Source organism: Geotrypetes seraphini, chromosome 11, assembly GCF_902459505.1.
Source record: "Geotrypetes seraphini chromosome 11, aGeoSer1.1, whole genome shotgun sequence".
NCBI lineage: Eukaryota > Metazoa > Chordata > Amphibia > Gymnophiona > Dermophiidae > Geotrypetes > Geotrypetes seraphini.
The window spans coordinates 35,236,682-35,254,674 of record NC_047094.1 but is presented as its reverse complement, the minus strand read 5'-3'; the positions used below and the strand labels follow the sequence as shown (position 1 = coordinate 35,254,674).

Genomic DNA, 17,993 nt, shown 5'->3' with positions numbered 1-17,993 from the left:
TACCGCAATGTCATACCAAACTCATATCACCACCCCATGCTATATGAGGCCTTGTCATGTCATATCCTATTAAGCAATGCCATGCTTTTATTATCATGCTCCCCTATGTATTGTCCTATCATTTCATGACCTAAAATGTACTATCGTGCTCTACATTACTATACCCTGTTCTTCCTTATGTATGTAAACTTATAACTTATTCTGAGCTCTTCCGGGAGGACAGGATATAAATCCAAATAAACAAACAACAACAAATAGACATGTTTCCTCGGGGTGAGGTTTGGACATTTGGATTTTCAAAAGTATGCACATAAATCTGCTTGAAAATGTTGTGTGTGCTCACCAGCAGGCAAAGAGTGTGCTGTGCATTTTTGGTGGGATAATTTTCAAAGGGAAGAGATACACATACTTTCTCTTTGAAAACTGATGTGCTTTATGGTAGCAATTTATAACAGGGCACCTATGTGCTTTTTATACAACCAGCTCCAATATCATGCAAACGCCAATACACACTTTGGCACCTCAGCTGAAAATTACACCCCTGGAAATACCTTTAAACAAAACTCTTCAATACTTTACCCAACCTCCAAAATATCCAGCGTTCCCCTCCGTAGAATTACAAATTGTTAAACATACTCTCATATATTTCAAATGTAACAAAATGTGGCCTAAGATACACCTCCTCCACCTTAGTAGTGTTCAATATCGGTGGGAATACTGGTGTTTTCATTCCTCATTGGCTCACATTATTTTTTTTTCAATTATTTAAGTAAACTTTTTTTAAACTTTTTTATCCACCGTGCTCTTTTTAGAAGTTTCCTTGAGATTATTCTATTTAAAAATGTTCAAATAAGTTATATACTGTACTTAGCTTATCATGCTACTGGGTTACATGATACGACATGTTTCGCAACAATTTGCTTTATCAAGGACAAAAGACATACATTCAGAAACCTGTTAGATTAGAGAATTACCCTCTTAAGGTGTAAAGTTCCTAGCAGTACACTTTACTTACCATAGGGCTCAATTTCATTTAAATCTATTTGGCCAAGTTACCACACAGCAACAAAACATTACATTGACTAAAAAGTCTTTTCTTGCCCCTCTCCCCCACTTCTTGGAGCCACAAAACATTATAGTGAATTAAATATACATTTCAATCTAACACTATTTTATTAAAGTGGAAATAACCTCATGTCTTGCTTCAAAGTCATAAATCTGAGAAATATATTCCAAACTTTCGAAAATTGCTTACTGTGGACCAAAGTTGCTTATTTGACTGTGACTCTTTCCATTATAAACAGAGCTGGTATTACGGGAGCATGAATAGGGTAACTGCTCTCGAACCCCATACTTGCATGAAGCTGAAGGAGATACAGCCAGGACTTTGGGACCTCCTTCCAAATTTCTGTCCTTGGCCTGGCCATTTTCTGGCCTTCATTGTAAACAATTCATGAACTGTCTTTTTCACATTGTCAGGGTAGGTAGAATATCAAATAGCCACCGAATCAAAAAATATACATCTTAGCTACTAAACCTGTTTTCTGCACAAAACGTATATCTGCTGTAATATCCTTAGGGCCATTTCCAACAACACATACTTTACTTACCGTACTTGCACCCCAGTATCTATGAAAGGTGCCCCAAAACATTCACAAAAAACTCACTCATAATACACTATATATATGTACATGCTTTCCATTACAAACAATTTTTAATTCAAGACGGGTACAGGTTTTAAATTGAGACCATATACATTGATCAAATTATCTTGCAAGTCATTAAGCTCTATCTCCTACCTCTCCGCCCCCCACCATGGAAACTGCTATGCACTAACAATGATAGCACATGCTCTTAGTAAGCTGACCTGAGGCTATGTATTGGCACCCAGGCCAAGGCAATAACAAACTGGAATGTGCCCATTTTATTGATGCAATAGTCTTCTGTAAATGTATCTTTTTATTATTGGCAACATTGGTCCATACAATACACAATACTGACATACATTTGTGATCATTTAAAATCATCATTTAAACAACAAAGACCATGAAACAATTTCAACCAAATGATTTTTGGAAAACAAATTAAAACCAATTTTATCCATATTCTTTTTTCAGCAAAGCATTATATTGAAACATACAAATAGAGAAAAAAATATTCCATTCAACACGTACTGAAGTCAAATGGTTATCTTGCTTAAAATCTTTTGTTGTGAGTAAAAATCTTTTTGTTTATCGGCCTACGTACAGATAGATATCAAACTTTATTCTGAGTAATTCCACTCCATTAAAACACTTGAAGAATTGCACTCATCTTCTTATTAACTGAAACATTTCATATGCTCCTTAATCTGGCTATAAAGATATCTTCTGAAAGACTGCCTTTCTTGATATAAAAAGCGCCTTTATAGGTATAAAAAAATCTCTCCTCAACATTTCATTATCATACTGGCTGTCAGCTATAAGTGCTGTCTCAGACGAGGTGAAAGAAAGAAAGAATACTGTTTTGTGTAGCGTGCCGCTTCACCGTCCTGTGTTACGGAAGCGCAGCCAGTTCTGTTGAAGCCCTCTCTACTTTTACTATACTCTGCCATTCAGGAGGAACAATATATACCAAAGAAAACAAAAAGGCAGAAAACCTCCACTTTTTTTCCTGCCACATGCTTTTGAATACTATCAGAGTTCCCGGTTTACACTTTGATCTGGTAACATGATAACATTCATTTAATTTAAATCGTTAATCAAAAAACTATATTTTCCAAAGTCATTATCATTTGGAGAAATTAAGTGGTCTTTTCTGGCTTTGCTAAGCTTCATCCTGAGAACCTGTCTTCTTTCTTCCCATTCCTGCAATTCAGCTTTCCCATGTGCAAATTTACAGTTTTCAGCTTCAGAGCAAGTCCCATTCATATACCTGTTTATTAAAAAGGGAGCAGGTGTAATGTACAAAGTTACTGCAGAACAAGCAAGCACAGTACTCTGAGCTACTAAAACAAAAATACGAAAGAACAGAATGAACAAGGCTTGCTAGTGAAAAGGTTGTTGTTGGGTTTTTTTTGCTCGATTACTTTTCTTATTTTCCCTTAGTGGAAGGGTGAGTCAAAAGTATGGTACAAGGAGTAGGAGGGTAGGAACTCTCCAAGAATCATAATGAAACAGGTTGTCTGCTTTAAAAAAGCAGATCCTTCTTCTTGGGTTCCCATTCTATTACTACTTTATAAGCATTCTAGCCTCCCCTGCAGTGTGGGGGGAAGGCCAAAGTGTAAAAGGGGAGCAGAGGAATGAGCTTATCATCTCATATGGTATTGTAGACAATGCTACTGTGCCTCCCCTAAAAGATCAAATCATATAAGGCACCAGGAAAATATTCAAACTAGCCAAATACAGAAAAATACTTCTTTAGTAGCAAATCCTTATTTCATGTAGCAATTTTCTCACAACGAAGGTCCTCGGAAAGCCATAAGTGTGGCATTCTGAGGACCTTCGATATGAGAAAATTGCTACATGAAATAAGGATTTGCTGCTAAAGAAGTATTTTTCTGTATTCCATTAAAAGATGAAATAACTCAGTTTCAAATGTATGGATCAGCTGCAGAAGCTCACCAAAGTGCTGCTGAATTTCAGAGGAGTTGCCAGCAAAGTGCTCTAAAGGCCTATTACAAGTACAGTGGAACCTTGGTTTACGAGCATAATTCGTTCCAGAAGTATGCTCGTAAACCAAATTGCTCATATATCAAAGCGAGTTTCCCCATAGGAAGTAAGGGAAACTCGCTTTGATCCGTTCCCCCCCCCCCCCCCCCCCCCCCCGAGGCTACCGGCGCTGCTCCATTCCCACCCCCCTTGAGGCCACCGATGCTGCTCCATATCCCCATCCCGCGAACCGGCATCCCCCTCTGTGAACCGGCATCCTCCCCCCCGCTCACATCCCGCCCCTCCCCCGTGATTCTACATCCCCCGAGCACCGAAACAAAATCCCTTACCCCGATTGGACACCGGCACCAGCACCAACGCATAGGACATGCCAGTGCCAGTGCCCGAAGATCCTCCCTCTTCTGGACTGGGCGGTGCGTCGGAGATCCTCTTGCCTGTGCTGGGCTGGACTTTGAGCATTTGTGCATGCTCAAAGCCTTCTGGTCTCACTCTCTCCCAATCGGAGTAAGGGATTTCGTTTCAGTGCTTGGGAGGGATGCCGGATTGCTGGGGGGGATGCCATATCGCGGGGGATGGCGCTCGTAAATTGAGTCAAACTCGGTTTCTGAGGCGCCGATTTTGCGAATGTTTTGCTCGTCTTGCAAAACACTCGCAAACCGGTGCATTCGTAAACCGAGGTTTGACTGTATGTGGTCTACCACAGATTTCCTCCTCATTTTCATGGCTAATGCTACAGTTCACTAAGCTGCTTCCCATTCTCAAAATTCATCAACAAAGGTAGCTGTAGCAGCTGCGAAATAATAAGAGGGCACATACCTTTCACAAACGCTAAAATACCCAGTTGGAAAGCGATGCTGCCAGAAGTTTTGATCATCCTCTGAATGAAATACTTTCTCTTTGTGCTTCTCTGAAACAATATGCTGTTGCCACTGTCTCTCACTATTACAGTTTTTCCCACACAACCAGCAGTGAAAGTCAACCTAGTTTGTAGGCAAATAAAAACTTTCAACTTATTTTAAAAAGTAACAAAATTTAACTGAGGTGTTTTCAGGGTTAATATACATTTACAAGTAAACAATTTTAAAACCAGAACCTATTTTATTTATGAGATGGATGTATAAACGTTCACCCAAAGTGGTGCACAGAAAGAATAAGCTTGATATAGGCAATAGACAATTACAAGCTAGGAACTACTGTATATAAAGATAATCCCATTTTTTTAAAGTATTTGCTCTGCTAATATTTGCTTTCAGATATGAGTTTTTTGAAATCAGTTAACTAGTGAGCATTTCAAGAGAACCCCAGCCATAGGCATCAAAACTGTTGGGGAGGGGAGGATGGGGCCCACTAAAATATTCCTCTCAGACATTGGCTCCATCCCCCAGTAGTCTGCCATCTCTTGCTTTCTCCCTTCCCTTCTCTCCCCTCCTTCTCACAGTTCAGCATCTCTCATTCCCCATCACTCAAATTTGCCTTTGGTCATCAGCAAGTGCTAAAAACTATCTAGCCAGCCTTCCCTCTGTCATTTCCTACCTCCTTTGATGCAACTTTCTATTTCTGGTGGGGAGGGGTGGAACGTGGCAGAGGAAAGGCCTTGAGCAGGCTGGATTTAGTGTATGTATAGCACTTCTGCAGCGGCCAGAAGGGCAAGTTTATAGGACCACCTGGAATGAGAGGAGGCGGGGTGAGAAAGGGATTCTAGAACTGGACCTACTGAGGAAACAGGAAGAGATGCTTAGCTGCAGGGGTAGGCGTGTTAGAGAAGTGAGGAAGAGAGAGGGATATTTGATGGATCCATAGGGAAGGGGGCAAGAGGAAGAAAGAGAGAGAGAGTTACCAGCCCAGGGAGGTGAGACAAGAACAAAGAAAGGGAGATGCTAGCCTACAGTGAGGGGAGCATGTGGGAGGAAGGAAAGAGCAAGGGAGAAGCTGGACATGGGGGAAGTGGGGAGAGACAGAGGTATGATGCTGGTCAAAGGGAGAGGGATATGAACACAGATAGAAGATGCTTAGAGATAGAGGAGGTAGCGGCGAGGGATCTGATGCGGGGGGTGAGTGGCAGAAGGACGATGCAAGAGCTGGGAGAGGAAACACAGAGATAACACAGAGACTGAAGATAATGTTTGGAGAAGGGATTTAATTCTGAGCCTGGGAGAAGAGAAGAGAACAGGGGATGAGCTTTCTCCCCTTCCCAAACAAAAAGGCATTTTGCTGCCCCAAAGCTCATCAATAGGATACTTTCATCTGTACCAATTTGTACTCAAATTTTCATGACAGCCCATCTATAAATCACATACCCTAGATGTACATAATAATATAAAACTATGAAGATGGTACATACCGTGATTTCTGCATAATCTGTTGGCATGTGGATTTGCTTATTTACTTGGGCAGCTGCATCATCCCCCTTTTCAGTTTTTTGACTCTTCAACCACATATCATATAACTGCTCCATATCCTGAACTAAGAGGCAACAGAAACTACTTTAAGACCACTGATAGAAGTCAAAATAATACAAAAATATACCTTTGTTAATTAACTTGGATGTGCCTGCAAAGCTGACTGATAGAAGTAAAGACCTAATACATTGCCCATTTTTGTTGAGAAAAGGAAATAATAGATCATATATTAGGTATCATGCCAAGTTTAAAACATTAAAGTGCAGAGCAGTCTAGGGAAGTATAAACCAAACTATAAATCAAAATGGTGCATAATTCTGTAAGAACACCAGCTCCTCAATTAATTATTCTTTTTTTTTTTTAGTTGGTTTAACAGCAGGACATTGGAATATACCTACTGAAGCATTACATAAGCATGGTATTGCTACTAAAGCAAATTTTTTATAATAAGGATATTTCTGCTCCAGTGATATGTATTAGAAATAATCATAAGTTAGAAAACAATTACTAGGGGCTCAATGCACCTAAATTTGGAATTTAGCTTTCTGCTGTATTAAAAAAAGCAAAACAAAAAACAGCTCAAAGGCCCTCTATCCTGCAGGAAAACGAAATAAACCCCATTTCTAGACATGCTTTTAGACTAGCCCAAATTCACTAGCATACAAATTTATCAGCTTCAATACAATACACATAACTTAATAATGTGTATTAAAGGCAATAATGCACACTAAATAGTAATATCATATATTACCGTAACACATTTTTTCAGTTACCATGGAATCCATAATAATGAGATGCAAAGCATGGAACCACTTAACTATTATGTAAATTAAATAACACAACTTGTAGTAAAATTCTCAAGCTGCATTATAGCATTATTTTTCCTACTTGGGAGAATCAGGCCACTAACTCGCAGTCTGATGATTCTGGTGAACCGCCCAACTCGGTTCCCACTCTCTCTCCCTCTGAAGATGCCCCCACCTCCTGAAGACACAACATGTGACAATGCAAGTCCTGATCCTGAGCTTGACCCAGAACCCTACCCCCAAAGACTCTCCCATCCTCCTGTAGGCTCCCCTGGGCCTATCTTAACTAATCAGCGAGAATCAATGCCCAGTTGCTTTTGTCCTTGCTGACGTCAGGTTCAAATGGCCCAAGTTGACCCCTAGTGGTAATCTTGTGGTACTACTGTTAAGGAGTCCCACTAGACAAGCCCTTTTATAGCAGTTTGAATCCTAGTGGCTGTACTCTTCCTACCCCAGCAATCCCTGGACTATCAATGACTAGTTAAGGTAGGCAGGGGGAGGGGCTATTAGAAGGTTTCTTTGGGACAGGGCTTGAGGAAAATGAGGCTTACACTGACCACATATAATATGTCTTTGGAGTGGCTGGATTTGTCTTTGCAGGACAAAGGGGGGATACTGCTGGACTGTTCTTATTGTTTAACCAAGCTAGCTTCTGTAAAAAAAAAAAAAAAAAGGTTCCCTGGGAGCATGGGGCCATAGGTTAGTGGCCCAATGCTCCCAAGAAGGAAAAATAATACCAACTTTGAACTAGAATTATTTTTCCTGCAACTATGCAGCTTAAAAAGTTTATTGCAAGCTAGATTAGTTTGTAATCACAGGAATTGCTAACCTGCAGTACTGAGTAGATGACTCCCTCAATACACTAAGCTTCAGTAAAGTGCCATATTTTATCACACCTTAGTAATTTTCCACATTGTCCTTATCTGAAGATAAAGAGTCAGTCGATTTCAATACATGGACTCTAGCAAAATAAGCGATATTCACAATTTAATGCTATCCAAACTCAGGACAAGGGATGAAAATACTTGCCCATACATCAAACACAAAACTGCCTTACTTAAAATGCTCAAACTACTTATACAACTTCATATGAATTAATGGAAGAAATGATAAAATAGAAATAGTCCATCTAGGAGGAAGTGACATCACCGTGATAAAAGGCAGATTAAGCCTTTGGCTCCCTGCTCCCTGGACCAAATCAGAATATCATCTCAGGCATCCACTCTTTTACTGAACTCCTGTTACTTGGTCTATTGGGGTAAGACCCAAATCAGAATATCATCTCAGGCATCCACTCTTTTACTGAACTCCTGTTACTTGGTCTATTGGGGTAAGACCCACTGTTCATGATCCTTATGTCTGTTAAGACGAAAGGAGTGGATTTAGCCAAGTTCTCCTATACAAAGGCAATTCAGACCTCATGTGCTAATGAAGCCAACATGGTAGAGTGGTACCACAAGCAAGACCAGGAACAGGCCTACATGGAATCAACAGGGCTTACAGAAGCTGAGGTGCTTGAAGTCTCTGGGGAAATTTGACTCTGTTTAAGAGAAATAGAGGATGATCTCGTCTGTACATGAACTTTTTACCTTAGAAACATAGAAAGTGATGGCAGTAAAAGTCCAAGGTCCATCGAGTCTGCCCACTCCATTGACCCACCCCCCTAGTTAATCACTCTCTGATGACCTTTTCCCTCGTAGAGATCCGACATGAGCATCCCATCTGTTCTTAAAATCTGGCACGCTGCTGGCCTCGACCACCTGTACTGGGAGCTTATTCCAGCTGTCCACCACTCTTTCAGTGAAGCAGTACTTCCTGGTGTCGCCATGAAACTTCCCGCCCTTTATTTTCAGCGGGTGTCCTCTTGTGGCCGAGGGTCCTCTAAGAAAGAAAATATCATCTTCTACCTTGATGCGACCAGTGACATACTTAAACGTCTCAATCATGTCCCCTCTCTCCCTACGTTCTTCAAGAGAGTATAGCCGCAATTCGTTCAGCCTTTCTTCGTATGATAGATCTTTGAGCCCCGAGACCATCCTGGTGGCCATTCGCTGTACTGGCTCAATTCTCAGCACATCTTTGCGGTAATGTGGCCTCCAGTATTGTACGCAATACTCCAGATGAGGCCTCACCATGGTTCTGTACAAACGCATTAGGACGTCGGGCTTCCGACTAACAAAGCTTCTCCGGATACAACCCAGCATTTGCCTAGCCCTGGATGAAGCCTTCTCCACTTGTTTGGCCGTTTTCATGTCTTCGCTGATGATCATCCCCAAATCCCGTTCTGCAGCAGTCCTTGCTAAGGTTTCTCCATTCAATGTGTACGTTCTGCACGGATTATTGTTGCCAAGGTGCATGACCTTGCATTTGTTAGCGTTGAAGCTAAGCTGCCAGGTCGAGGACCAATGCTCCAATAAAAGCAGGTCTTGCGTCATGCTGTCGGACAGATTGCCGTTACTCACAATATTACATAGTTTGGCATCATCGGCGAATAATGTTATTTTACCTTGAAGCCCTTGAGTCATGTCTCTTACAAATATGTTGAAAAGGATTGGGCCCAAGACCGAGCCCTGCGGCACCCCACTGGTCACCTCCGACGTTTTAGAGATGGTACCATTAACAACCACCCTCTGAAGTCTACCACTCAGCCAATCGTGGACCCATGCTGTAAGTGTTTCACCTAATCCCATCGATTTCATCTTGCTCAATAGCCTGCGGTGGGGGACGCTATCAAAAGCTTTGCTGAAGTCCAAGTACACGACGTCTAGGGACTCTCCCAAATCCAGTTTCCTTGTTACCCAGTCAAAGAAACTGATGAAATTGGATTGACAGGACCTACCCTTGGTGAATCCATGTTGGTGGGGATCGCGTAGTTCCTCCTCGTCTAGTATCATGTCTAATTTGCGTTTGATGAGTGTTTCCATGAGTTTACTCACTACCGATGTGAGACTTACCGGTCTGTAATTCGCAGCCTCTGTCCTACAACCTTTTTTGTGCAGAGGAACGACATTAGCTGTTTTCCAGTCCAAGGGGACTATTCCCGCGCTCAGGGACAGATTGAAGAGTACGGATAACGGTTCTGCTAGGATGTCCCTGAGCTCACTGAGCACCCTGGGATGTAGATTGTCCGGGCCCATGGCTTTGTTCACCTTGAGTCTTGATAATTCGTCGTAGACGTCTCCGGAAGTAAACTCAAAATCCCGAAATGGGTCTTCTGAACTTTGCTTTGCCTGCAACTGTGGACTGGACCCCGGTGTCTCGCAGGTGAAGACCGAGCAGAAGTATTCATTTAGTAGTTTGGCTTTATCTGAATCTGATTCTACAAACTTCCCATCTGATTTCCTAAGGCACACTATCCCATCAGTGTTTCTTTTTCTGTCGCTAATATACCTGAAGAAGGATTTGTCATCCTTCTTAATGTTCCTTGCCAGTTTACTTCAGCTTGATGCTTGGCCTCTCTGACTGCCGCTTTCACCGCTGTAGACTTGGCCTTGTATTCCAATTTAGCCTCCCTTGTCTCTGAATGTTTGTAGGAAATGAATGTTTCTTTTCTTTAACAAGATCTGAGATCTCTGCGGTGAACCATTGGGGTCTAATGTTTCTTCGCCGTTTGCTTGCTGATTTTATGTATCGGTTCATTGCTGCATGTAAGGTAGATTTCAAGGTTGACCACATGTCCTCCACATTATTGGCCACAGCTTGGATTTGTAGTGCGTGATGGACAAAATCTCCCATGCGTTTGAAGTCAGCGCCTCGAAAGTTGAGTACTCTTGTTGTCGTGCTCGATCTAGTGAAATCTTTCCTGAGGTTGAACCATACCATGTTGTGGTCACTGGAGGCTAACTTATCGCCTACCGAGACCTCTGATACGCTTTCTCCATTGGTGAGTACCAGGTCCAGAATCGCCTGTGCCCTAGTGCTCTAATACCAGTTGTTTGCGTTGTGCTCCTTTAATGGTGGATAATAGCCTTCTGCTGGCGCTGGTTGTCGCTGTGAGCGTGTTCCAATCTGCATCGGGCATGTTGAAGTCCCCTAGCAGAACAGTGTCCCCCCTTAAAGTGATATTCTCTATATCTTTGATTAATTCTATGTCTTTGTTTTCCAGCTGTCTTGGTGGTCTGTATATTACACCAAGATATAGACACTTTTCTTTGCCTCTGGCTAGGTTTACCCAGAGAGATTCCCCGGTGTACTTGACCTCCGTGATTCTCAAAGTTTTAATGTCCTCCCTAGTGTATAGCATTGACCTTTGTAAGGCTATTGCAGAACTTCATACCTGGTTGGAAGAAAGTGAGAATTCTGAAGCCTTAGTAGCTTTAGATAAGCAGGTCAGGATTCTGAGAGATGATCTAGCTCTGAAGCTTGAGGACTTAGAAAATTGATCCTAATGTTGCAAAATCCAGGTTCATGGGGATCCCTGAGTTGCTGGAGTATATCAAATGTGAGCAGGTTACTCAAAAACTTTAATTTCATTTGTTCTCAGAAACAGGTATGGAGAACCCACTGGAATGAGTGGACATTCCAATATAGCACGTGACTCTATCCTTCACCCCCTTTTCCCCCCCACCTTCTTCATATAAATTCATGTAATCCTTTTTTTTCTTCCTCTCTACCTACTATTTTAAGTTCTTGTAAACCGTGTCGAGCTCCATACTCATGGAGATGATGCAGTATATAAACTTAAGGTTTAGATTAGATTAGATTAGACCAGTGGTTCCCAACCCTGTCCTGGAGGAACACCAGGCCAATTGGGTTTTCAGGCTAGCCCTAATGAATATGCATGAAGCAAATTTGCATGCCTATCACTTCCATCATATGCAAATCTCTCTCATGCATATTCATTAGGGCTAGCCTGAAAACCCGATTGGCCTTGTGTTCCTCCAGGACAGGGTTGGGAATCACTGGATTAGACATCGTGACCTGTTTTAATGATTTTAAGTTGAGGGAAGTCGTTTTGAAAGCAGCATGGATGAAAGCTAAAATTGGGACTCTTATGAACTCTCCTTGTTTCAAGATGTGGCCACAACATTGTATCATAAAGGGGAGCTCTGCTACCCAACTAATTGAAGCAGGCATGCGTTACCAGTTGCACTTGCCCTTATTTTTACAAAGTAAGGCCAGTTCTACTGCATCAAATATAAGAAGGAAGCACTGAAGCTGTTTCCATTGAGTGAGTAGGATACTGTGTTGAATACTACTCAACTGGAACTCTTCAGTCTGCATGCCTTAAGTGGCAATGAGTTTCTCATGGAAAAGCAGACATCTCCTGCGATAACGATCAGTGATTGGCCTGCTTACCCTGACAGTTCAAAACTGCACTATTTATTAGTTTGCTATACCATTCTTTGATCCTAACAGAAAAGCAGTATAAGAACATAAGCAATGCCTCCGCTGGGTCAGACCCGAGGTCCATCATGCCCAGCAGTCCGCTCACGCGGCAGCCCAACAGGTCCAGGACCTGTGCAGTAATCCTCTATCTATACCCCTCTATCCCCTTTTCCAGCAGGAAATTGTCCAATCCTTTCTTAAACCCCAGTACCGTACTCTGCCCTATTACGTCCTCTGGAAGCGCATTCCAGGTGTCCACCACACATTGGGTAAAGAAGAACTTCCTAGCATTCGTTTTGAATCTGTCCCCTTTCAACTTTTCCGAATGCCCTCTTGTTCTTTTATTCTTTGAAAGTTTGAAGAATCTGTCCCTCTCTACTCTCTCTATACCCTTCATGATCTTGTAAGTCTCTATCATATCCCCTCTAAGTCTCCTCTTCTCCAGGGAAAAGAGACCCAGTTTCTCCAATCTCTCAGCATATGAAAGGTTTTCCATCCCTTTTATCAGACGTGTCGCTCTCCTCTGAACCCTTCTCGAGTAACGCCATATCCTTCTTAAGGTACGGCGACCAATATTGGACGCAGTACTCCAGATGCGGACGCACCATCGCCCGATACAACGGCAGGATAACTTCTTTCGTTCTGGTTGTAATACCCTTCTTGATTATACCTAGCATTCTATTCGCTCTCTTAGCGGCTGCTGCGCACTGTGCCATCGGCTTCATTGTCATGTTCACCATTACCCCCAAGTCCCTTTCTTGGGTACTCTCATTCAATAACATCCCTCCCATCGTATAGCTGTATCTTGGGTTTCTGCTTCCCACATGTAATACTTTACATTTTTCAACGCTGAACTTCATCTGCCATCTTGTCGCCCATTCCCCTAGTTTGTTCAAGTCCCTTTAGCAAATCTTTGCAGTCCTCTTTAGTCTGAGCTCCACTAAATAATTTGGTGTCGTCCGCAAATTTTATTATCTCACACTTCGTCCCTGTTTCTAGATCATTTATGAATATATTAAATAGCAATGGCCCGAGCACCGAGCCCTGCAGAACACCACTCATGACCTTCCTCCAGTCTGAGTAGTGGCCCTTCACCTCTACCCTCTGTTTCCTACCCGCCAACCAGTTTCTGATCCATCTATGTACGTCTCCTTCCACCCCGTGGTTCTTCAGTTTCCAGAGTAGATGCGCATGAGGCACCTTGTCAAAGGCTTTTTGGAAATCTAGGTATATGATGTCAATGGGGTCTCCTCTGTCCATCCGTTTGTTAATTCCTTCAAAAAAGTGCAATAAGTTAGTTAGGCACGATCTCCCCTTGCAGAAACCATGTTGGCTGATTATCAGAAGTTTGTTTCTTTCAAAATGTTCATCGATGTTTTCTTTTATCAGTGCTTCCGCCATTTTCCCCGGAACCGAAGTCAGACTCACCGGTCTGTAGTTTCCCGGGTCACCTCTTGATCCCTTTTTTAAAGATGGGTGTAATATTAAAGGGTATCATGATAAACATAGTAAATGGCAGCATAAACATAGTAAATGGCATCCATCTAGTCTGCCCAGTAAGGTGGCTAGATTTGTACCTGCTGCTCCATGCCCGTTACAAACCTCCATTACTTTTTTGACGTATGAAAGTCATTAATGTTTTGCTTTGATTCCATCCTTTTCCTATACAGAGATCCTCTGTGTCGTATGCCTTCTTGAATTTTGTTTTTTTACAATTGGCAGATGATCCTTTGCTTTCACGCTTCTATTCTAACTCCTTTCATATTGACAAATCATTGTATGCTTTTATAGGATAAGAACAGCCTTACTGGGCAGACCAATGGTCCATCAAGCCCAGTAGCCCGTTCTCACGGTGGCCAATCCAGGTCACTAGTACCTAGCCAAAATCCAAGGAGTAGCAATATTCCATGCTACTGAAATAGGGCAAACAGTGGCTTCCCTCATGTCTTTCTCAATAACAGACTATGGACTTTTCCTTCAGGAACTTGTCCAAACCTTTCTTAAAACCAGCTATGCTAACCGCTCTTACAACATCCTCTGGCAACGCGTTCCAGAGCTTAACTATTCTCTGAGTGAAAAAAAATTTCATCCTATTGGTTTAAAAGTATTTCCCTGTAACTTCAGAAGGCGGCGTTCATAGCCAAAACATGGATTGTGTAGGGTCCATACCACAATTCACTGATGTGTGTTATTCGGATTGATATAATTTGCACTATTTGGAGTACTTGTGAAGAACTACTACAATAAACTTTTGGCATCAAAAATCTCATATATACAGTTCTGGTTTTGTTCTTGAATTTTGTTCTTGAATTCACAGTTTATGTCCCCACCACCACTACTGGGATGGCATTTCTAGCATCCACCATCCTTTCCATGAAAAACACTGTTTTCCAGTTTACCTCCTTAAAGCTTCATTTTATGTCCACTAGTTCTACAGCTTCCCCATCTTTCAAAAAAGATTCATTTGTTCATTAATACCTTTCAAATGCTTAAATATCAGTATCATATCTCCCTATTAATTCCTCCTTTCCTCTAGGGTACACATATTCTCATGCGACTTCACTACTTGGGCATTAGATTAACCATGGACCTGGGAGATTCATATAGAACCAATGTAGAAAAACCAAACCACAATTACTAAAATGGTTACCTTTGCCTCTTATACTGATGAGCAGAATTAACTTTTTAAGATGGTTCTTTTCACTCGCTGGCTTTGTGTGATGCATACTTTACCAATAAATCTTTTACACAAAGATCTGCTAGCAATGAGGAAGTTGTTATGTTGATTTTTGGGGGGAGGGACAAATTATGATGGTCTTACTTGTAAAAAGAAAACCTTTGAAAACAAAACAGATCAGCCCCTGAGCCATACTTTCAACTTGATCTGGGAAATGCGGGCCACTGACATAATTACTTCGGCCCACCTGCGGGGCCTGGAGTTCAACACTTCATCCAGCTTTGCCCAACAGGGGATGGAAGCCAGTCACTTACAATGGAAGCTAACTAAAAACTATTTCAACTTTCAAGAATATTTCTGAGAAGAGGTCCTCCATAGTCAATGTGCCACAGCATAGCAAGGCAGTGGCATAGCAGGTGGCAGTGTCTTTCACAGCAAACAAAGGCAAGAAGGATGGAGAAGCAGTCTTCAGGGGGGGAAAAGGGTTCTTGGAAGGGTCTGGTGTATACTGATGTAACTTTGGAGACCAATGAATATGCATTTAAAGCAGGTAAATCAAGTCAAAACACTTTTTACCATGGCATATGGCAGTGCAGGAGAATCCAGACATTTTGGGTAGCAATCTTCTTGTATATATAATGGGTTTTGGGACACTCTTTAATTTTCTCGTGGATAAGAATATTATTTCATAATTCTGCTTTTCTCAGAGCAATGGAGCAAACATGTTTCTGGCTAAAGCATATTTGGTGGGGGAAAAATGCATTCTTAATCACTGGTTGCAAGAGCAGCCTCCCAAATTCTGGTTCTGGTGCAACAAAAAACATGCATTAATGATGTGGGAATCTTCATGTGTTGTCTTATGGCATAAGACAACACTTGAAGAACCCAAAAACATTTATGCAAGTCTAGGGAAGGTATATTCAAACTTTGTCACCAAAAGCGAGAAGTCTAGTGCTTAATGGTTTTACAAGTATACACATATAACTTCGCTACTTTCGTAACTTTCGACTTACAACCACATCTGGTTCCAACTGGCCAGTTGTAACCCAATTTTGTCATAAGTCAAAAAATGGCTGCTGTGAGTTCCTGTGGCAACCTCACAGCAGTCTTGTGAGGTTGCCGTTGGAACTCATGATAGCCATTTTTTTAAGCAAGACTGTATGGGCAGGAACATAAGAGGTTCATTCCTGCTCTGATTCACCCCACTGGACCGCCAGAGTCTAAGGTAGGTCGGGGGAGGCCTAAACTGGTTCTGGAGAAAAGGAGGGAGAGTGGCTGCCACAGTCGGGTCTGGTCATAAAGTCAACAGTTGTAAGTCAGGTAGGTCGTAAGTCGATGACTACCTGTATAAACTATCTTAAGGGAGGGGCTGTGGAAAGGAGGAGCGGAGGTTCAGGTGGGGTTAGGGTTTAAGTCGTCCGGCAGCTCAGATGCCAAAGAATACACACACCCCAGGTATACATAACACTGATCACTTGGTCTGGAGGGATGGGAGGGGGATATTAGAATAGGGAACTATGTTAAAATATTGATGTTTTTCACCTTGTTTCTAATTGTAAAATTGAAGACACAAGAGATGTAATTTGTACTTTTGTAATGTTTATTATACTGTTCAATAAAAAGATTTACAATAAAATATAATTTTTAAAACCCCATGTTTTGGCTCTTGCAACTCACTGGATTGTAAAATTTTTCCTATCCTTTCCTGCATTATTTTTTTCCACCAATGAGATGAGGCTTAGCAGCCTACAGTTTCCCACTTCTTTACTAGCACTTTTGTGGAGCACATCTGCCTTTCTCCAATCATGTGGAACCTTTCCCAACTCTACAGATTTGTTAAACATATCCTTCAGAAGGGTCACTAGAATTTCTCTCAGTTCACTCAGTATTTTGGAATGCATTCCATCTGGTCCAGGGGTGGGCATCTCCAGTCCTCGAGGGCCGGAATCCAGTCGGGTTTTCAGGATTTCCCCAATGAATATGCATTTAAAGCAGTGCATGCAAATAAATCTCATGCATATTCATTAGGGAAATCCTGACTGGATTCTGGCCCTCGAGGACCAGAGTTGCCCATCCCTGATTCTGGTCTTTGTCAAATTTCAGCCTTGCAAGTTCTTCACAAACATCCTATTCTGTGTATAGTACAGTGGTCCATCTTCAGGTCTTTCTTCTGTGAATGCTGAACAAATGTATTCATTTCACTTTTTTTTTTCTTTCTTTCCCCCATCATTCTATAAGTATCAATCTTCAACATCTTTCAGCTTCAGAACTCCATTTAGAACTCTGCTTCCTTTCCTGGAAATATCTGAAGTCAGTCTTGTCATCTTTTTGCATCTTTGGCACATTTCTCTTGTTTCTTTTAGCTTTATATAACATTCTTTTCTCTGTTCTTCCTTTAGTGATCCTTTGTACTTAGTCTTTTTGCTCTTATTTTGTCAGCCATCTCCTTAGAGAACCATAATGGCTTTTTATCTTTTATAGCTCTTTTCAACTTGGTTCACTATCTTTCCATTTTCCTTATTTTTTCCCACCTGCCAGATTCTCCTTCAGGTATTGTCCCATTTTATCAAAGTCAGAATATCTGAAGTAAAGCACTTGGAGCCCGATGTGTCTAGATACCGATTAAGCTTTTGTATCAAACTGTTCTGTGTGATGATTACTGTTGCTCAGTTCCTATCTGTATATTAGACACACTGGGCCTGATTCTATAAACAGTGTCTAGATTGGCCTTTTCTAGCAGAATTCCATATCCAAGTCAAAATTTTTTAATTAGCTTAATTGGCATTTTAATTGAAAGCGACATTAAAAGCTAATTTAAAAAACATTAATTAAAACTGCATGTGGAACTCAGCGTGACACCGTCTTCTAAGTCAAGGCGCCTACCTGCAAAGTAGGTGTGGTTAGAGGCGGAGAACAGGCATTGTATGACTCAGGCATCCATGTTAGGCGCCAGTAAATTAGGCTAGGAAAACCCTGGCCTAATATATCAGTGCCTAAAATAAATCAAGTTAGGCACTGCTAGTTATGATTCAATAAATGATGCCTAGTGGTTGATTGACAACCGCTCCAAATAAAACAGTTTATAAAATCAGGCCCACTGTGAGTACTAGATCCAATGTTGTATCTTCCCTTG

At 41.6% G+C, this 17,993-nt stretch overlaps 1 protein-coding gene across 8 annotated transcripts in view; it reads right to left on the bottom strand.

The window, feature by feature from the left end:
• Nucleotides 1–1,946: 1,946 nt before the first annotated feature.
• ZC3H7A (zinc finger CCCH-type containing 7A) overlaps nucleotides 1,947–17,993 on the bottom strand; it is a 147,270-nt gene continuing 131,223 nt past the window's right edge. For 4 of the 8 annotated variants that reach the window (XM_033963683.1, XM_033963682.1, XM_033963681.1 and 1 more), the window contains exons 21-23: nucleotides 5,992–6,113; nucleotides 4,467–4,630; nucleotides 1,947–2,913 (exon numbers count right to left, since the gene is read on the bottom strand). In XM_033963683.1, coding sequence (XP_033819574.1) covers nucleotides 2,724–2,913; nucleotides 4,467–4,630; nucleotides 5,992–6,113 — 476 coding nt within the window. In that variant the 3' untranslated portion in view covers nucleotides 1,947–2,723. Of the gene's footprint in view, nucleotides 2,914–4,466; nucleotides 4,631–5,991; nucleotides 6,114–17,993 lie in introns of those variants that run through there. The other 4 variants (XR_004541114.1, XR_004541115.1, XR_004541116.1 and 1 more) reach the window with 3 other exon arrangements.